Source organism: Salvia miltiorrhiza, chromosome 7 (assembly GCF_028751815.1).
Source record: "Salvia miltiorrhiza cultivar Shanhuang (shh) chromosome 7, IMPLAD_Smil_shh, whole genome shotgun sequence".
NCBI lineage: Eukaryota > Viridiplantae > Streptophyta > Magnoliopsida > Lamiales > Lamiaceae > Salvia > Salvia miltiorrhiza.
Window position 1 is genome coordinate 57,512,983 of NC_080393.1, and position 22,671 is coordinate 57,535,653.

Here is a 22,671-nt window from a genome sequence, read left to right on the forward strand (position 1 = left end):
AATATTATATCCATATTTATATTTCTTTCTCCTAGTTTATCAAAATATCTTAATCTTTCAATTATAATATTTCATCGATGCAAGGACTGCTTCGCATCATAAACTAATTCAATCATCGATGCTGGTGAAAGTCAACATCAAACACCAGCAATAAGTTTGATTAGCAGCAAACATGTAATTAATTGAATTAATGGCAGTGGTTATAATTATAAGCAAACCACGTTAGGTGCACATATAAAAAAGTTTGAATCCAACAACTGCAACTTATTTTATTGATTTCAATAATGTTGCACATGACTTGTTCATCTGTATCTGCTATAAAAAGTTTCAAATCTCAATTGTTGAATCATAATACCTCATTAGCTAATTGCCTTCTTTCACCTCTCAAATATTAGTATCAGATATTTTCATTCACACTTCCCATAAATATATACATTATTCAAAGTGTTAATCATGGCGGCTTACGGAGCTCTGGTTTCTCTTATGCATATCATAGATCGCCTTGAAAAACATCCTTCCCCTCCAATTTCTATCCACAAACAGCAAGTTGAAATTTAGCAAATTTAGCATTGTTCATTTCCTAGGCGATGTTTTGCAATTGGTGAACTCACGGCACCTTGCTGTTACAGTTAATAGGAAGTCCAAATTCCCGTCTTCAATCAATTTGCTTTGGAATCTATATACGTTAATAGTTCAGCTGTTTACATTCCCGTCTTCAATCATTGCACCGATTGAGATTTGGAAATTGCATCAACTTAGGCATCTCGAGTTTGTGGGAGGGGCATTGATTCTCCCAGATCCTCCGAGTGAGATGGTTATCATGGAGAATCTACAAACGCTGAGCGGAGCAAAGAATTTGTATTTGAATGAGGATGTGGTTAAAAGAATCCCCAATGTGAAGAAACTGCATCTAATTTACGATGCCAAAGAAATGGAGGGTTGTCTCATCAAGAGTTTGAGTGAATTGAAACAAATGGAGAGAGCAAACTGTTTGAGCTATCTTGAGTGTCTGAGTAAATTGGAAAAATTGTACTGCCACTTCTCTTTTGATTGTGGATATGAAGAGTATTTGCAGAGGATTAGTTTCCCACACTCCCTCAAGAAGTTGAACTTATCTCTCATTTACTTTGATCATCTGGATTTGGAAGAGATATTGGAAAAGATAGGGTGGTTGCCCCTTCTTCACAAGTTAGTATTACAATTTGGTACCTTCCAAACAGGCAAGTGGGACACTATTGAGGGCCAATTCCGGAGCCTCAAGCTACTACAATTGTACTATTGTAAAGGTCTAAAAAATTGGACGATGGCAGAGAGCTCCCACTTTCCACTTCTCCAGGAGCTTCGTCTGCGAGATTTGGATGAATTGGAGGAGATCCCTTCCGAAGTTGGAGAAATAGCAACGCTGAAATCAATTACTTTGTTAGGTTGCAGTGAATCAGCGGTAGAGTCACTGATATGAATAATAGGGTGTAGGGAAACTTGCACCCATTTAGGTAAAGATCCATATCACTATCAAAATAGGTTAGTTTGTAATATTATTTGGACAAAAATCACAGGACCATCAAGTAATTTATTGGAAAAAGTCGAAACAAAGCGAAAACTAAAAGTATCAATGAAACACCAAAATATCAAAATTTCTTCTCATGACTTTTACTCAATAGCAATATATATCCACCAAAAGTAAGACAACAATATTTCTGTAAACACCATTACTGCCAAATCCTTTATAGACAAACCTGGTCTAGCTCTAAACATGTTGAGATACTGCATTGATATCCACTTTGATGTAGCTAGTTTATTGTTCATTGATCTAGGACACACATGTTCTCCCGTAAGAGTCTTAATCATAAATACATACTGCCATAACATCTCTACTTACAAGGAGGATTGCATTTAGCTTCCATTCGAGTCTTACATACCCTACTAAAATAAAGAGGTCGTCCATTCTCTATTGCAACTGTAGTCAATGCCTCTTTAGCCTAATAGCCATATATCCTCAAATCTCATACCAAGTGTGATGTGTAATCTCTTGTGGACATATTTTTTAATCATGAACTACCCTATTTCTCCTTGGTTTTACATTAGCATATTCATCTTCAGTTGAAGATGAATAAACTTCTGCATTAGATTCATTATAATCAGATATAGCCCCATCGCCATCTCTATGGAACTCATGCACAACTACACCAACATCAATATTCTCAAACGAGACTCCAACAAATCTATCAAACACATCTCTTGGAACACTATTAATGTTTTTCAAATTCTTCCTAGCATCTACATATTCATCATGCATCTTCAAGTTCCAAGTCATTATCACTTAAAGAGTCATCTGTTTCACATTCAAATGGGATATAATCTATGTCGTCTTCTGAGTTTTCATCTGTATCCTCTTCCCTACCCCTAGTTTCCACATCCAGCTTACCTTCATCATATATAGTTCATTGTTGTCAAATAGCTCAAGTCTGGACAACCATGTATAGGATTACTGGATTCGTCTATAGATTTAGCATCTCCAACATTCATAACACAATCCACATATATAGATAGAATCCTACACTTAAGACTCAAACGTGTAAGCATCTGCATTACATCATTGTCATCTTTTAAGATATAATAAACATCAAATCCTGGGAGTTTAAAGAATAAATTATCCCAATACACGTGGCCCAACTTTTGTACTTTATTTTCGAGGTCAAGATACCCAAATTTATCTTCATCAAAACCATGTCTTCCAACGAAACTTCCTCCCAAATAAATTGTATGTTATTCCATCCAAGAAATACATCCCCCATGGTATATATATACGGAAAATGTTTCACTGCAATATAAATTAAATTAGTTGCATTTAGTTAAATAATTTAACCACAATCAACAATCCTAAGTAAACCCTTTACTGTGCTGTGATATACCCCTTAAATCGTTACAAAATGTGAAAAGACACACTAAAGAGACAAAATATACATTAAGAAAAACAAAGAGGACCTACCCGTCGGCCATACTCTAACCAAAACCATCCAAACACTGACATAATAAGAATACTCACGGTATATTCCTTCGAGCAAGAAAAGAAAAAAAGTTTGCAGTTAAAATGTTAGATTACTCCCTCCTAAAAAAAAGAATAAGAATTGTCACTATTAAATACTCCCTCCGTCCACCAATCAACTACCAATTTGCCTCTAAAATTTTGTCCACCAATTAACTACCTACTCTGCTTTTTGGACATATATACTCTCCCTTACTTTTTAAATTACTACACTTTACCAATTAGACTCATCACATTCTACCATTACTTGTCTACTTAATCCAATTTTGATGTTAATTAAATGGAGTAGGATATTTTAAATTTCCAGTTTATTTATTTTCTGAAAATTTTATTTCCAATTTATTTATTTTCAGAATTTTCAGTACATTTATTTTCTAAAAAAATTATTTTCCCGTTTTCAGTTTATTTATTTATTTATTTATTTTCTGAAAATTTTAATTGCAGTTTATTTATTTTCTGAATTTTCAGTTTATTTATTTTCGAATTTTCAGTTTATTTATTTTCTGAATTTTCTGTTTATTTATTTATTTATTTATTTCCAGTTTATTTATTTTCCAGTTTATTTATTTTTCAATTTTCAGTTTATTTATTTTCTGAAAATTTTAATTCCATTTTATTTATTCATTTATTTATTTCCAGTTTATTTATTTTCAGAATTTTCAGTTTATTTATTTCGAATTTTCAGTTTATTTATTTATTTCCAGTTTATTTATTTTTCAGTTTTCAGTTTATTTATTTATTTATTTTCTGAAAATTTTAATTCCAGTTTATTTATTCATGGGTTACGTACCAAATACCCCCCAACGTTGGCATCCTTATCGCGTACAGCCCCCCATAGTCAGGGTAAGCACTGTTTACTACCTTAACGTGGCAAAATCGTAGCAATTTTCCCCCTGCGTTTTAACACCGTTAAGTCACTGTTAAAAAAATTGTTTTTTTTTAAATTTTTTTAATTAAGATGGTCTCTCTCTCCCCCCCTCCCCCCATCGAGCATCCTTTCCCGGCGAGAAAACATCGCCCCTCCGCCGTGGTACACGGTCGGCATCTCCCCTCCCCAATGAACCTCCCCACCGCGAACTCAGCAAATCTCTCTCACCCGAGCTCCGCCACCACGACTTCCCTCCTTGCAAGAACCCTTCGGCCGACCATCCATCTGTCTCTCCCTCATTGTTCCCTCGCCAGCGACGTACACCGCCTCTGTCTCCCTTGGCCTTTCTCACAAATTGACTCCTTCCCCTGCTCTGGACAGAACGACGGCACAGCCGGCGCCGCCGCCGAGCTTTGGTGGCCTGCTCACAAATTGACGGTGACTTAATTAAAATTAGGGTTCTATCAGATTTCTCATTATTAGGGTTCTTATTCAGATCGACGAGAGTCCTAATTCCACCACCACCGCCTCCACGTCTCGCGCCTCCAGCAGTAGAAGCACCAACATCAGTTTTAGCGGCGGAGCAGAGGCGATACGGGCAGGACGCAGGCGGCGGCGACAGGGATCGCGAGCGGGAAGGAGACGACGACAATGACTCGGAAGGCGAATAGTGAGCATTCGACTGCGCTGCCGGGGAGGCCGGACCGGTTGCGGCGGGCTCCACGGGGTTAGCGTCGTCTAGGAAGGTGGAGACCGCGGCGTCCCCATCGAAATTGTGTGACTCCAGGAAAAATAGGGCTTCAGATTTGGAAGGACAAGTGATGATCTCACAGAAGGTGTTAATTAAGGCAATATGAGGGTGGCCGTCGAGGGTGGCGTCTCCGGCGAATTCCGATGACTGATTCGCCATTGCTGGAGTGTTTTCTCTTGGCCGACCATCCATTTTTTTCTTGTTCAGAGAGAGAGAGAGAGAGAGAGTTTCCATCTTAATTAAAATAATTTTTTTTTAACGGTGACTTAACGGTGTTAAAACGCAGGGGGGAAATTGCTACGATTTTGCCACGTTGAGGTAGTAAATAGCGCTTACCCTGACTATTGGGGGCTGTACGCGATAAGGACGCCAACGTTGGGGGGGTATTTGGTACTTTACCCTTTATACATTTATTTTCCAGTTTATTTATTTTCTGAATTTTCAGTTTATTTATTTTCAAATTTTCAGTTTATTTATTTATTTCCAGTTTATTTATTTTTCAGTTTTCAGTTTATTTATTTATTTATCTTCTGAAAATTTTAATTCTAGTTTATTTATTCATATATTTATTTCCAGTTTATTTATTTATTTTATTTATTTTCGAATTTTCAGTTTATTTATTTATTTATTTATTTATTTATTTCCAGTTTATTTATTTTCGAATTTTAAGTTTATTTATTTATTTCCAGTTTATTTATTTTCTGAATTTTTAGTTTATTTATTTATTTTCAAACTTTCAGTTTATTTATTTATTTAATTCCATTTTATTTATTTTCTGAATTTTCACTTTATTTATTTATTTATTTATTTTCGAATTTTCACTTTATTTATTTATTTATTTTCTGAATTTTCAGTTTAGTTATTTATTTTCAAAATTTAATTTTATTTATTTTCGAAAAAAAATAATTTTCCAGAGTTTAATTAATTAATTTATTTATTTTTGAATTTTCAATTTATTTATTTATTTATTTCCAGTTTTTTAATTTTCTAAAAAAAATAATTTTCCAGATTTTAATTTATTTATTTAATTCCAGTTTATTTATGAATTTTAAGCTTATTTATTTATTTATTTTCGAATTTTCTGTTTATTTATTTATTTTCGAACTTTTAGTTTATTTATTTTCTAAAAAAATTATTTTTTGAATTTTCAGTTTATTTAATTAACGAGTAAAAAAAGGAAGAAAGAAATATCTTATAAAAGAAAGAACACTTTAATAAGTCAAGTCATTAAAATAATGTCAAATAGCTAATGAAAGATTAGTAAAAGCAATCAATATATATTAACACTACCCTTTTAGTCTTTTACACCACCTTTTTCAGTTTTCTTAGTTTCCGTGCCTACCATCAAATGAGTAGTTAAATGGTGGACGGAGGGAGTATTTTTATAAAAAAATAAAATATCATCAACTTTACATAAGCAATAGTTATCTTCTGAAAATTTTAATTCTAGTTTATTTATTCATTTATTTATTTTTATTTATTTTCCAATTTTAAGTTTATTTATTTATTTATTTATTTCCAGTTTATTTATTTTCAAATTTTAAGTTTATTTATTTATTTATTTATTTCTAGTTTATTTATTTTCTGAATTTTCAGTTTATTTATTTATTTTTGAATTTTCAGTTTATTTATTTATTTAATTCAATTTTATTTATTTTCTGAATTTTCAGTTTATTTATTTATTTCCAGTTTATTTATTTTCTAAATTTTCAGTTTATTTATTTATTTTCGAACTTTAAGTTTATTTATTTTCTAAAAAAAATAATTTTCCAGATTTTAATTAATTTACTTATTTATTTTCGAATTTTCAGTTTATTTATTTATTTTCTAAAAAAAAATAATTTTCCAGATTTTAATTTATTTATTTAATTCCAGTTTATTTATTTTCTGAATTTTCAGTTTATTTATTTTCGAATTTTCAGTTTATTTATTTATTTATTTATTTTCTGAATTTTCAGTTTATTTATTTATTTTTGAACTTTAAGTTTATTTATTTTCTAAAAAAATTATTTTCTGAATTTTCAGTTTATTTATTTATTTATTTTCGAATTTTCAGTTTATTTATTTTCCAGTTTTCAGTTTATTTAATTAAAGAGTAAAAAAAGAAAGAAAGAAATAGCTTATAAAAAAAAGAACACTTTAATAAGTCAAGGCATTAAAATAAGAGCAAATATATAAAACTGGCCACTTTCATATTGTAAAGATAAAAAATGTCCACTAAGATAAAAATGATAAAAACTATCCACTTTGTAGTTGAAAAGACAGAAATACCCTCTCTTAAATACATGTACTCTCTCATTCTCTCTCTCATTCTCTTCTCTCTCCCTCCACGCATCTTTCTCCTCTCTCATTCTCTTCTCTCTCTTTCTCCACGCATCACCGTCGCCGACCTCCGCCGCATCTTCCCCATGTGCCCGGAGCTCCTCACCTCCTCCTCCACCGCCGTCCGTGCCACCACCTTCCTCCTCCGTGAGGCCCGCACGCCGCCGACCTCCTCTACGTCGTCCATTGCCTGCGGCGTGGAGTGGTAGATCTAGGGTTCCAGACTATCTTCATCTCCATCGCCGCCGCCGTCTATCTCCACCGCCTTCATCTCCGCCGCCGCCTTAATCCTTAGGTTGCTGGTTCAAATCCGGCAGTGGTTGTGGGGGGATGTTGCAGATCTAGGGTTCTAGACTTCCAGGCGTGGTAGATCTAGGGTTCCAGGCGGCTTGGGGCTTGAAATCCGAAGCGTCGCCGCCTCGGCCTCGTCGCCTCCACCATCTCCTGCTTCGCCCCCTGCCGCGAAGCGCCGCCGCCCCCGACCTTGTCGCCTCTGCCATCTTCTGCTTCACCCCCTGCCGCGAAGCGCCGCCGCCCAGGCCTCGTCGTCTCTGCCCCGGTCTCGTCGCCTCCGCCATCTCCGACGTCAGGTAGGGGCGGCGCTCCTTCGGCTTCTTCTTCTCCTCCTCCTCTTTCACAGTACAGAACGGAGGCGGTGTTGCTGAGGACAGTGTTTGGCGTCTGGCAGAGGCCGCCGTGAAGTGGTCTCGGCGGCGAGAGGAAAGGCGCAGTGCAGCGCGCTCAGAGGCGGCGCGTTTTCCCAGTAAAAAAAAATCCTAATTCCATATCTGAGTAATTTTGGGGATTTTTGTTTTACTTCCTTGAAAAAAAGTTTAGATCTGATACGTCTGTGAATGATTTTCGTTCTAAGATCTGTTGAGATTGTTGATTCCGAGATTGAATGTTGAGATTGTTGATTCAAAGGAATTGTTGTATTTTAATTGTAGATTGAATTGATTCGAATAATATTTTGTTGTATTTTGATTGTTGATTGAGCTGTATAATTATTTTTTTAATGTTCTTAAATTCACAACCAAATTTATGAATTCACAGAAGCTTAATGTTTTTGAATTCACGACCACATCTATGAATTCACAACTTAATATTCTTGAATTCACAACCAGATCTATTAATTCACAACTAAAACTCGAATTCACAATCAAAATAAATTACAGTTTTAATTGTGAATTCAAACTTTAACAACTCAAATTCACAACTACTTGAATTCACAACCAAAATAAATTCTAGTTGTGAATTAAATTTAGGTTGTGAATTCGACTGATTGTGAATTCACAACCAACATAAATATGGTTGTGAATTAAATTTTGGTTGTGAATTCGTTTGGTGTGAATTCACAACCAAAAAATTCTAGTTGTGAATTAAATTTTGGTTGTGAATTCGACTGATTGTGAATTAAATTTTGGCTGTGAATTCGACTAGTTGTGAATTCACAAACAAAAAATTATGGTTGTGAATTCGACTGGTTGTGAATTCTCAATTCACAACTAGTGTAAATTCACAACCAAAAAATTTTGGTTGTGAATTCACACGGGTTGTGAATTGCGGGATTTTTTAAAGGGGTGATGTAAAGTGGACATTTTTTTAATTTTTAATGTGAAGGGTATTTTGGTAACAGTGGACATTTTTTAAGTTTTTTATCTTAGTGGACATTTTTTATCTTTACAATATGAAAGTGGTCATTTTAAAAATCCACTCTTAAAATAATGTCAAATAGCTAATGAAAGATTAGTAAAAGTAATCAAAATATATTATCACTACACTTTTAGTTTTTACACCACTTTTACACCACCTTTTTCAACTTTCTTAGTTTCCGTGCCGACCATCAAATGGGTAGTTGATTGGTGGACGGAGAAAAATATATTACTCTGTAGTTTCTTTCGATGAGAAGAAGAAAAATGTGCTTTAAAATTATACAATTTAAATTAAAATTGCCAAGTCATAAAAGGTGTATCAAAAAAGTCCACATAGGAAAATTCCGACGTCCATGTAGGATTAAATTTGACTGGAATTTTTTTTTCGGGCCAAATTCCAAAAAGTTCAAAGTTAATGTATTAATTGACCAAAAAAAAATTATTGGTTAAAAATCAAAATTTGAGTTTACTTTGTGTATTTACAGGAAATTAATCCAAATATAAAAACGTTTCTTATGATTTGCGCGGGGTGCAAATGCTAGTTTATTTTAATGAAGAAGACAAGATATATAAATAAAATCAGAAATTAAATAGAGTAACATAACTCTAACAGTAACAGTTAGTAAGATATTCGGTGGAATTTTCTTTTGAATCAACCTTACTTATATATGGTTTTTTCTTTGAGCTGGTCTTACATGCGGTAACCGCATAGTATGCGACCGGGTCGGGTCCGTCTTGACCCGACCCGTTTTCAACATATGTACATATTATTTTTAAGAGACAATAACCAAAGATGTATTGTAGTGTAGTGGTTGGAAGCATCACCTCACTTTCAACGTAAAGGGCGCAGGTTCAAAACCCAATAACTACATATTTTTCCTTCTTTTTGTTTTTATTGTATTTTCTGTTATTTTTTTGGTTTTTTTTTCTAATTTTCATTTGTTTTCCTCTTTTCGTTTTTAATATACTTTCTGTTATTTTTTCGTTTTTTTCTTTCTATTTTTTCATTTTGTTCTACTTTTGTCTCATTGTTTTATTACTATTTTTTTGTGTTTATTTTTTAATTTGTGCTTTTTTAATGTCTATTCTTTTTTATTTTTTTATATTTATTTATTTATTTCTATGTTATTTCAAAGTAAATATTTGTTTTTAATGTATTTTCTGTTATTTTTTTGGTTTTTTTTTTCTATTTTTTTTAATTTGTGCTTTTTTAATGTCTATTCTTTTTTATTTTTTTATATTTATTTATTTATTTCTGAGTTATTTCAAAGTAAATATCGTTATGATGAAAAGTAATTATATTCATGAAGAAATGTAATATTTTTAAAACATTACCTTTCTTTATATCAACAATTTTCGTGTAAAAAGTAACAATTTTAAAATATTACATTTATTCATATGAATAATTACTTTTTATTAAGACAATATTTACTTTTAATAAGTATAAAATATACATTTGTTAACACAAATGTATATTTATATTAATATAATTATTTACCTTCATTCAATATAAAGTATTATATTTTCTAAACCCTGAAAACTGAACCTCAAACAATGAACCCTAATATGAATATTTACTTTTAATAAGCATAAGATATACATTTGTTCGCACAAATGTATACTTATGTTATATAAGTAGTTTTTCTTACAATAATAATGATTTGATCAAATAACTAAAAGTACAATTTATCATGAAGAAAAGTAACAATTATCGTGAACAAATGTAATAATTAAGAAACATTACATTTTGTTGTAATAATAATTACCTTTTATTACGATAATAATTACTTAACCAACTAGCTAAAAATAAAAGTTCTAGTCAATAAAAATAACTGTACTTTTCTTTATATCAATAATTACTTTTGCTTATAAAAATAATTACTTGAACAAATAACTAAAAGAAATGTAACGTTTTTGAAACATTACTTTTCTTCACATTAATAGTTACTTTTTTCACCGACAATGATTACTTGACAAAATATACAAAATTATAAATTTTAACGAGTAAAATTAACACTACTTTTTGTCATGGTTCACGAAGCAATTGAAGGGAAGGTTGAAGAGGCGGAGTTAGGTATTCTAACTAACTCGGCAATCGCGGGCGATCAGAGCCGTACACGTGGCTAGGAGTGGCGGAACGAGCAAAAGGAGTCGCGTTTCCTTTAATTGAAAAAACGCTGTATCACTTTTGTTAGTTTTAATATTCTTTCGGTTAGTTTTACTGTAGTAGAGTTTGTTAGGGGACCACTTTACTATAAGTCTCCCTTGTGGTGTAAAACGCGGGCATGCAGAAAATGAAAGCTCAATTCCTCCTCTCAAATTCTCACTCTCTCTGCAACTTCTCTTCTTCTTCTTAATATCCTTGTTTTTTACGATTTATTCATATCAGAAAATCACAAAAATAGTTGGGTTCACTACAATTGGTATCTAGAGCCAAGTTTTACTCTCCTTGAGTGGAATTCTGGGCTAAGCTATGGCGGAAGCTACACGAATGAAGGATCTACAAGAGGCACAAAAGAAACTCGATCAAATTCTGCAAGCTGAAACTATGAAACGAGCAACGTCGGAGGAGAAGATCAATGAGCAGATCTTGGCTGTGGATCACAAGGTGGAGCAGAAGATGTTGGGTATCGATCGTAAGTGCGATCATCTCTCCAAATTACTGGAGGATATACAACTCCAGCTGCTGAACATGAATAAGGATAAAGGTAAAAATGAACCACCTATTTTGGGCAGAACTCCTTTTCACTTGCGTTCTGGTAGTGGGTCTAAATCTGCATTCACTGCTTACTCTTCCAATTTTAAGTCAGATCAGTCACAAGGCAGTACGGGAAATTCGTTTCATAGGGTGGATTTCCCTAAATTTGATGGATCTAATCCTAGATCTTGGATAATCAAGTGTAACACATATTTTAAACTCACTTCTGCCCTTAGTGATGAACATATGATTCAGTTGGCTGTACATAACTTTGAGGGTAGGGCTTTACAATGGTTTCAGAATTTTGGCTATGAGAATATTTTGGAAATCACTTGGGTACAATTTCTAGAAGTTATTGCTTCCAGATTCGATGATATCAATGATGTGAAGGTTATTATGGAGTTTAAGAATTTGAAGCAATCTGGCACTTATGCACAATATGTCGACAAATTTGAGGAGTTGCGATCTTGTTTAATGTTGAGTAACCACATGGAGTACTCTGAGGAGTATTTCACAGCTTGTTTCATCAGTTGGTTAACTGAAGAAATGCAGAGTTTCCTGTTGTTGTTCAAGCCACAATCATTGCAGGATGCTATAGAGATTGGCCAAAAATAGGTTCTCACCTTGGATGCTCTAGCTAGGAGAGTTAAACCATCTCCCAGAGTCTTCAACAATCAGAGTACCAACTATAAGAAGCCTGAGGGGTTGGGGGTGCAGAAACCAAAGAATTCTAACAGCACTAAAATACCCATTAAGCTACTCACTAGTGCTGAGATGACACCTAGGAGAGAAAAAGGGTTGTGCTACAACTGTGATGATCCTTATGTCTTTGGGCATAAGTGCAAGCCCAAAGTATTCTACATGTGTCTATGTCAGAGGAACAAGAGCTTGCTCATATTCAGCAACATTGCGAGCAGGATGAGCAAATACCAGAAACTGAGGTTTCAGTCAATGCCATTACTGGCAATAGTGGCACCAAAACTATGAAAATTATTGGAGAGGTGAAAGGTAAGCGGGTGCAACTACTGATTGACACTAGAAGCTCTTTGAGTTTCATCAAAAGCAGCACAGCTATATCTTTGAACAGCAAGGTCACTACTGATTCTCCTGTGTTGGTTAAGGTGGCAAACGGTCAGCAATTGGTTAGTACACAGGTGGCTAAGGATTTTACTTGGAAGGTCCAAGGCCATGAATTTAAATATCCACTCAGACTGTTGGAGCATGAAGGATATGACATCATATTGGGTAGCGATTGGTTGGAGCATTGCACTCCTATTTTTCTTGATTATAAAAAAGTCACTTGCACTGTCCATGTTGGAGGTAAAAGGATCAAATTGCAAGCCGTAAATCAAACGTCTGAGTGCATAATAGAATCAGGACCAGCTTTACACTCATTGTTCCATAAGAACTTCAATGAGATTGAGGAGATCTATCTTCTCTGCTCTCAAATTTTTTCAGTTACAGAGCCGAAGCTGGATACATCGCCTGCAGCCTTGGTGACCGTCTTGGAGGAATATGGTGATGTATTCTCTGAACCTCAGGGTCTGCCTCTCACGCGGGGAGTGGAGCACCACATTACTCTTAAACCTAATAGTGTACCAAAACAACAACATCCTTATAGGTCTTCACATCACCATAAGGAAGAGATAGAAAGGATAGTAAAGGAGTTACTGAAAGATGGTATCATTCAGCACAGTACTAGCCCTTTTGCGGCTCCCGTCATTTTGGTTAAGAAGAAGGACACCACTTGGCGAATGTGTGTCGATTACAGGTATCTAAACTCCCTAACGGTGAAGAACGACTATCCCATACCAGTTATTGATGAATTACTTGATGAGCTAGGTGGGGCTCAATTTTTTTCTAAATTGGATTTAAGGTCCGGGTACTTCCAAATCCTAGTAAATCCTGCTGATAGATACCTCACAGCTTTCAACACACACCAAGGCCATTATGAGTTCTTGGTAATGCCTTTTGGGCTTTGTAATGCACCGGCTACTTTTCAATCGTTGATGAACAGAGTTTTTAGTGAGTACTTAAGGAAAAGTGTGCTCGTATTCTTTGATGATATACTGGTGTATAGTAGGACATGGGAGACACATTTGGTCCAGCTGAGGGAGGTTTTAGATTTATTACGGCAACACTCCTTATTTGCTAAAAGGAGCAAATGTCATTTCGGCCAAAAGAGCATAGAGTATCTGGGGCACATTATCACTGGCGACGGGGTATCTACAGATCCTAGCAAGATTTCTTGCATGCTCAACTGGCCTATACCCAAGAATGTTAAACAATTAAGGGGTTTCCTAGCTTTAACGGGATACTACAGGAAGTTTATCAAAAGTTATGGGCATCTTAGCCTGCCTCTCACATTATTATTGCATAAAGATGGCTTCAAATGGAGTTCTGAAGCTGAGGATGCCTTCCAGCAGTTGAAAGAGGCTATGACCACGGCTCCGGTATTGGCTCTCCCAGATTTTACTAAACCATTTGTGATTGAGACCGATGCTAGTGGTTATGGGGTTGGCGCAGTGCTTATGCAGAATGGTAGGCCCATTGCTTTTATGAGCAAGGTCCTTTGTCCTAAGAATCAAGCTCTCTCAATCTATGAGCGAGAGTTTCTCGCTGTGGTGATGGCTGTCCAAAAGTGGAAAACTTACTTACAAGGCCAAAGGTTTATCATTAAAACGGATCAGCAGGCTTTGAAGCATTTATTGGATCAGAAATCTATTAATCCCATCCAACAGAGGTGGCTAGCTAAGCTGTTGGAATTTACTTATGAGATACAATATACTAAAGGCGTGGATAATAAGGTTGCGGATGCACTATCCAGGTGTGTTCCTAATGGAGCAACGTGCTCTGCCATTTCTACTATCACACCACTTTGGATTCAACAAGTGATGTTGAGCTATAAGGATGATGCTCGGGTTAATAAAATTCTAACCTCTTTTGCTAATGACTCCTCGAGTCATGTGCATTACAAATTTGAAGCGGGTCTCCTCAAATATAAGGGCCGTATTGTAGTAGGAGCTGACCCTATCCTCCGAGAATCATTGATAACTGAGATGCATAACACGGCCTACGGTGGTCACTCTGGTATTTTCGGAACTTATATGCGGCTGAAGAGCTATTTCTTCTGGCCCGGGATGAAGCATGATGTCCAAGCAGTGGTACTTGGCTGTGATGTTTGCCAGCGAAATAAATCTGATGTGGGCAACTACCCGGGCTTGCTGCAGCCATTGCCTGTTCCTACTAAAGCTTGGGCTGAAATTTCCATGGATTTTGTCGAAGGCCTTCCTAACTCTTTTGGGAAGAACGTTATATTGGTGGTGATTGACAGGTTCACGAAGTATGGACACTTCCTTGGTCTCTCTCATCCTTTTACAGCTCAGTCAGTTGCAAAGCTGTTTCTGGATGGTGTTTATAAACTCCATGGTCCTCCTGAAGTAATCATTTCTGATCGCGATAAGGTATTCACTAGCTCGTTTTGGAAGGAGCTGTTCAAGCTGATGGGCACTACCCTAGCCCTTTCTACTGCTTATCATCCCCAAACGGATGGCCAAACGGAACGTTTGAACCAGTGTGTTGAGAATTATCTACGGTGCATGACCAGTTCGAGCCCGAAACATTGGTTTAAGTGGCTGCCACTTGCTGAGTATTGGTACAACACCAATTATCACTCCGGGATAAAATGCACTCCTTTTCAAGCTTTATACGGCTCTCCACCGAATCAGCTAGGTATGGGGTCCTATGTCGATGTGACTAATGTGGAAGCTAAGGAAGTTATGGAGGAGCGCCGGAGATTTACTCTTCAACTTAAAGAGAATCTAACTTAGGCTCAAAGTCGAATGAAGTTTTATGCCGACAAGAAACGGCAGGACCGGAGCTTCGAGGTTGGTGATAAGGTTTATCTTAAACTTCAGCCTTATCGCCAGAATTCGTTGTCATTACGCCGCAATCTCAAACTTTCTGCAAAATATTATGGGCCCTATACAATTTTGCAGAAGATCGGAGCTGTGGCCTATAAGTTAGATTTGCCTGAATCTTCAAAAATTCATCCCGTTTTCCATGTTTCACTCCTTAAAAAGTGTTTGGGAAAGGGAATAACTCCGGCTGCTGACCTGCCGGCTGTTGATTCTGATGGGTGTTTTTTGGTTTCTCCTGCGGCAGTTCTCGACCGCCGTACCCTGCAGAGAAAGGGTGTTGACTTTCCCCAAGTTTTGGTTCAGTGGCAACACCACGATCATGTTCTTGCAACTTGGGAAGATGTGGCTTTTCTCCGGCGTAAGTTTCCTGCTTTTGATCCTTGTGGACAAGGATCAGGTTTGGCGGGGGGTATTGTCATGGTTCACGAAGCAATTGAAGGGAAGGTTGAAGAGGCGGAGTTAGGTATTCTAATTAACTCGGCAATCGCGGGCGATCAGAGCCGTACACGTGGCTATGAGTGGCGGAACGAGCAAAAGGAGTCGCGTTTCCTTTAATTGAAAAAACATTGTATCACTTTTGTTAGTTTTAATATTCTTTCGGTTAGTTTTACTGTAGCAGAGTTTGTTAGGGGACCACTTTACTATAAGTCTCCCTTGTGGTGTTACACGCGGGCATGCAGAAAATGAAAGCTCAATTCCTCCTCTCAAATTCTCACTCTCTCTGCAACTTCTCTTCTTCTTCTTAATATCCTTGTTTTTTACGATTTATTCATATCAGAAAATCACAAAAATAGTTGGGTTCACTACACTTTTATACATATCAATAATTAATTTTTCGTACAATAATACTTATTTAATTAAATAACTAAAAATATAAATTCTCATAAATAAAAGTAATAATTATCGTGAACAAATATAATAATTTAAAAATGTTATATTCCATTGTAACAATAATTACTTTTTGATACGACAATAATTACTTAACCAATTAAATAAAAGTAAATATTCTTATTAATAAAAATAAACATTATTTTGAAGAAATGTAATATTTTTAAAACATTACCTTCCATCATATCAATAATTAATTAAAAAATCAAAATTAATGCCAGCCATTTAAATTAAAAAAAAAAAAAAACCGAAATCGGCGAAAAGGGGCAGCCAAATCAACAATTCCCCTGATAATCTACCAACTCCAGCGCAGTCTATTTTCATGTAGCAACAAGCATCACCTCTGCCTTCGGATAAATGCTTAAGAGGTTCGAAATTCTGTAACAACAAGCATCACCTCCGCCTCCAGAGAGAGAGAGAGATCGGAGGCGGCAGTTACGGAGATTGTCGAGAGAAAGAGGCCAGCGGAATGCAGGCGGGCGATTTGGCGGTGGCGTTAGGCGGTGGGTGGACAACCACCGTCGGAGCGAGGCGACGACGACTGTTAGAGAAGCCGCTGCTGCCCGGCGATGAGGCGGATCGGCGGGCACCGCTGCTGGATCTCTCGACTGCTGCTGAAGAAGAAGAGAGCGGCGGAAACCCTAACAAAGACAGAGAGAGGAAAGGTAGAAAGTGAGGAAAAAAAATACAAAAAAGCTTTTATACTTTAAGTAACCGGATCGGGCCGGGTCTGTAAACGGGTCGGGAGAATCCGGTCGCATAGCATGCGGTTAACCGCATGCAATAATTTGCGTTTTTGTTTAACATTGCAACGAAGTAGTGGGAAAATTAAGTAGAAGCTACCCAGAATTTTCTTTTGAGTCAACTTGTCTTCTTTCACCTCTAAAATATCATCTCATATATTTTCATTCACACTTCCCACAAATAAAAAAATTCTTCAAGGAGTTAATTATGGCGGCTTATGGAGCTCTGGTTTCTCTGATGCATATCATAGATCGCATCGAAAATCATCCTTCCCCTCCAATTTCTATCGACAAACAGCAAGTTGAATCTCTCACTGAAAATGTTACCTTCTTGCAGGATTTTCTTGATGCTTATATTTCTCCAGTTGTCGATGACCATGAAGCGGATCCATTGGAGCGTCGCATTGCAGATGCAGTTTATGCAGCTGAGGATGTCATCGAATCCCAAATTGTGCTTCAAATTCATAACAGATCCAGAATTCGTGGGAAGATGTCCTGTTTTATCAACTTGTTTCGAGCTCGGTTTAAATGCGCAACTATTGAGGAGGACTTCTACCACGATCTACAACAAGTGATAGAAGAAATGAATTTGATCAAGAAGGAAGCCATGGAGATTGCAACCGCAGCTGATCAACTGCAGAGAAAGGTCTCATTTACTCATGCTGCCTCCTCTTCAACTGTGAAGGAAAGCATAATGGTGGGCTTCGACCAGGTGTTACGTGAAGTGCTGGATAAGCTCACCGAAGATCATGGCAGTCTCCAAATCATCCCAATTATGGGGATGGGCGGCATTGGTAAAACCACTCTTGCCCGACATCTATTTGAGCATGCTGTTGTTAAAAAGCATTTTTATATTCGTGCTTGGACTACGATATCTCAAACTTATAATGTTAGAGAAACACTTAGAGAAGTTCTTTTTCAAGCAAGTGGGGATTTGGGTAGTGATGATCTAAGTGAGAGAGAATTGCGATTAAAACTATACCAGTATTTATGGGGCAGGAGGTATCTCATAATTATGGATGATATGTGGAGTATAGAGGTGTGGGACAAGATCAGGTTTTCCTTTCCTGATTGCAAAAATAATGGGAGTCGAATAATTGTAACAACTAGGCTGTCAAACTTGAATTTGCAGTTGAATGAGTATTATGGCGTTAGTATGAAATTTCTAGATGAGGCTAGTAGCATGGATTTGTTCACCAACACTGTGTTTGGTGGAGAAAGTTTACCTCATGAGTTGGAGGATATTGGAAAGAGTATTGTAGCAAATTGTAAAGGGCTTCCTTTATCAATTGCTACAATTGGAGGTCTTTTGGCAAAATCTGAGCGCACTACAGAATATTGGATGCGTATAGAGCAAAATTTAAATTCAATTGTGAATACGAATAATGATGAATTTTGCTTGAAAATATTGCGAATGAGCTATACCTATCTACCCAACTATTTGAAGCCCTGTTTTTTGTATATGGGTGTTTTTAAGGAAGATCGTTCAATTTGTGTCTCAATGCTGAAGAAGCTATGGGTTTCAGAAGGATTTTTAAAACCCGTGAGTGGAAAATGTTTGGAAACAATAGGAGAAGAGTACTTGAAGGAGTTGGTAGATAGAAATTTGATTTTAGTTGATAAGTTGGGGGTTAGTGGAAATGTAAAGTTTTGTAAGATTCATGATTTGTTGAGGGACATGTGCTTGAAAGTAGTTGAAAAAGAGAGGTTTTATCATATCATAGAAAAGTCTCCTTCAGTCATAGATATTAATGAACGTCGTCGGGTTGTTTTTCAAAATGGTGGAAGAGGGGTAATAAGTGAAGTCTCGAGATCTTTGTCACATGCTCGTTCTATAATATGTGATGACGATGGGATAAACTTTGAAAGGCCTCACAATTTTAGATTGTTGAGAACATTCAAAGCATATGATAAAGATTCATATCGAGGTGGTGTTCATTTCGTAGGCGCTGTTTTTCAATTGGTGAACTCACGGCACCTTGCTGTTAGAGTTCATTCGGTGACCAAATTCCCGTCTTCAATCAATTTGCTTTGGAATCTATCTACGTTAATAGTTTATGAGTCTGATTCAGAATATTGGCGTGAAGTTGTTGCACCGATTGAGATTTGGAAATTGCATCAACTTAGGCATCTTGAGTTTGTGAAAGAAGGATTGATTCTACCAGATCCTCCGAGTGGGATGGTTATCATGGAGAATCTACAAACGCTCAAAGGAGTAATGAATTTGTATTTGAATGAGGAGGTGGTTCAAAAAATTCCCAATGTCAAGAAATTGCGTCTAATTTACAAATACAAGGGTTTGAGTAAAGTGAAACAAACGGAGAGAGCAAACTCTTTTAGCTATCTTGAGTGTCTGAGTAAATTGGAAAACTTGTTATGCCGCTTCCATTATGGATATGATGAGTATTTGCAGAGGCTTACTTTCCCACACTCTCTCAAGAAGTTGAACTTATTTCTCTATTATCATGCGGAGTTGGAAGAGATATTGGAAAAGATAGGGTGGTTGCCCCTTCTTCACAAGTTAGTATTACATCGTGGTACCTTCAAAACAGGCAAGTGGGACACTATTGAGGGCCAATTCCAGAGCCTCAAGCTACTACAATTGAACTTCTGTCAAGGTCTAAAAAGTTGGACGATGGCAGAGAGCTCCCACTTTCGAGTTCTGCAGGAGCTTCGTCTTCGAAGTTTCGATGAATTGGAGGAGATCCCTTCCGAAGTTGGTGAGATACCAACGCTGAAATCAATTTATTTGGAAGATTGCAGTGAATCAGCGGTAGAGTCAGCTAAAAAGATAGTACAAGAACAAGAGGATTTCCAAGGAGACCAACTAGACCTTCATGTTCGAGCTGTGGTTCCAAAACGACACGAAAGACTGCAGAGCTTAGCAAGTCCCAACTTTGAAGTTACAGTGAGAGCTTATTAGAATCATCCAAGATTGTTAGTTACAAGTTCAGACCTTTTGTTTCGTAAGCTTATAAAACTTTGAGCTTTTGTTGCTTCAATTCATTACTGTAAGCTATCTCCACAACTCTATCTATTGTTCCCGATGGGCTAGCCCGAAACCCGAATACTTAACATAAAATATTTAGATATAAAAATTAAAACATGACAAAATATTATAAAGTCTCATCGTTTCATTTTTTTGTATTTTTGAGATGCTTTGATTCTATGAGTTCAAACTATTGTTGGATATTTTATTATTTTTTCTTTAACAAAGTTGAACATTTTATTGTTACCAACTTATTTTATATGTAATGTAATCTTGATTTTTTTTCTTCAACATCTTATATTTTTGCATTTCATGCTTGCTATATAATTTATATCTTTGATTTCTATGTATATTTTATACATTAATTATACATTAGATCATTAAGAATAACAAAATATAAATGATTATTTTATTTTTACGCCTTCAACTCGATTAGCTCGATGGCTAGCCCGAAACCCGAACGTTTAGGGTTAGGGTTGAGAATTTATAACCCGACAAAATCCTCAGCCCGATTAGCCCGCACCCGATTAATCCGAAACCCTATAGAGCTGGCCCGATTGACATTCCTCAACAAAGCTTTGCTACAGTTCAGTGACTCCTTGATTAGCTCTCACTCTTGTGATTGACCTTTAATCCGAGAATATAAGGTAAGATAAATGTCTCAAGCAAATTCTCGATTAATGAGAATCTGTTATTTAATAACTCATGATTATTATTCAGGTAATTATTATTCTGGGATAATAATCCGAGAAATTCTAATCATAATCCAAATTATAGGATTAAAGCTTTATTTTTTTTCCAATTGAAATGGGCATAAATTTCATGACTTAACAGTGACAGTCATAAAATTAAATCTCATTACAATATGCCAAGATGGTAGACTTATGTAAATGAAAGAGGACTTAGGTGAAACCCACATTGCTCCCCCTCCCACAACTGACGAAATAATCACATGATATTGTTGTATGGAGCTATAGTATTAATTTTCGATTGTTACTATATATGAATAACATTAGGGTGAAGAAAAATAAATTATTAACTTTTAAAGCCTAACAAGTTAATTTCTAGATCAAGTTTAAGAGGCAACCCTAATGAAGCGAACATACTGACATGATTTGTTAATTAATAACAAATCAACAGATCAAACCACTATCGTCTCCAGACCTAATGGTAAAAATAGGACCGTAACTTTCAGGATTTTTAGAAAAATGACTATAAGTTACGGATTTTGAAAATAAGGACTATAATTTTTTTTTTTTTTTTTTGCATTTACACGCCTGTTTTGGGCCTAAAATTAATTATTCGGACTTTTGATGCCACTTAGAGCCCGTTGCTGATGTGAACTGCCATGTCAACTTTTTTGTAATTTTTTTTGTTTCTTTTTTGTATTATCATTATTTTAAGCTTCTTTTTCTCTTTTAAGCTTAAATGTGCTTAAAATAATGATAATACAAAAGCTTAAAATAATGATAATACAACTGGGGAAATATAAGCATCAATAAAATCTTGCAAGAAGGTAACAATTTCAGTAAGAGATTCAACTTGCTGTTTGTCGAGAGAAATTGGAGGGGAAGGATGATTTTCAATACGATCTATGATATGCATAAGAGAAACCAGAGCTCCATAAGCGGCCATGATATACTCTTTGAATGCAGACACAGAATTTTTATATTTGTGGAAGTGTGAATTAAAATATATGAGAGATGTTAGCTATCTGGTAAAGTGAACTGGAAATGACACGTGATAATGAAATTGTGTTTATCATAAAAATGAAGAAGCCATGTGCAGCATTCATTTAAATATGCTGCAGTTGTCGGAATAAGACTGTCATTAATTTAGTTAATTACATGTTTGTTGCTAAACTTAGAGGGGTGTATTCGTTGTGGATTTCCACAGACTTTAAAAAGTCCATGGAATTTAAATTCCATGGAATTCACATAGATTCCAGACGACTTTCAAAGAATTCGTGGTTGGATTTCACCCCGATTTTCACTGATTTTCGAAGAATTTAGGGGATAATTCTGGAATTGAAATCCATGATGCCAACGCCCGCTGAGTCCCAGCACCGCTGGGAATCCAGCGAGCGCTGGAAACCAAAAAGGCATCATGGAAACCCAGTGTTGAGCAATGCATTGGGCACCAAAACGGCACAGCAGCTGAGAGGTGAGGGGTGCACTGGGGCGGTCCCGGAGGAGTCGGGGAGAGGAGAGATGGTGCGGTGCTCACACTGCGCTGGGGGACTGTGGGCCTGCGGCGGCGGCAGCGGCAACGGCGTGGCGAGAGACACGTAGCGCGTAGAGAGAGAGAGGCAGAGAATTCAGACTCGCTCGAATCCACCATATGCTGGAATCCAGCATATGCTGGACTCTCTCAACGGTGGCTGAGTTCCAGCGCTCACTGGCTTCTTGGCCGCGGGCGCTGGAACTCAGCGCTCGCTTAAAATTTCATGGATTTCAATTCTCGTGGTTCTTGGCCGGATTTCGTCGTGTGTATTTTTTGGATGAAATCCATGAAAGTCATTCCAGATTTTAAGTCAATGGAATAACGAATACACCTAGATTTGTATGGATTTTAAAAAGTCTTAAACGAATACACCCAGATTTATATGGACTTTTAAAAGTCTTAAACGAATACACCCAGATTTCTGCAGACTTTTAAAAGTCTGGAACGAATACACCCAGACTTTTAAAATCCATATAAATCTATTAAAATCCACAACGAATACACCCCCTTATTGTTGGTTATCGATGTTGACTGTCACGAGCATCGATATGATTGAATTAGTTTATGATGA

At 36.3% G+C, this 22,671-nt stretch overlaps 1 protein-coding gene across 1 annotated transcript; it reads left to right on the forward strand.

Moving 5' to 3' along the window:
* Positions 1–16,349: 16,349 nt before the first annotated feature.
* LOC130995094 (putative late blight resistance protein homolog R1C-3) lies at positions 16,350–20,011 on the forward strand. The gene is made up of 2 exons (XM_057920245.1): positions 16,350–16,810; positions 17,226–20,011. Exons 1-2 carry the CDS (start codon positions 16,715–16,717, stop codon positions 19,809–19,811), a joined length of 2,682 nt encoding a protein of 893 aa, XP_057776228.1. The 5' UTR covers positions 16,350–16,714; the 3' UTR covers positions 19,812–20,011.
* The last annotated feature ends 2,660 nt before the right edge of the window (positions 20,012–22,671 follow it).

What these genes read in the sequence shown, in the direction of transcription:
- LOC130995094 (XM_057920245.1), top strand. Translation starts at nt 16,715, where the DNA reads ATGAGGCGGATCGGCGGGCACCGCTGCTGGATCTCTCGACTGCTGCTG. An exon ending in CAAAGACAGAGAGAGGAAAG is followed by an intron (nt 16,811 to 17,225) that starts GTAGAAAGTGAG and finishes ACCTTCTTGCAG; the next exon opens with GATTTTCTTGATGCTTATAT.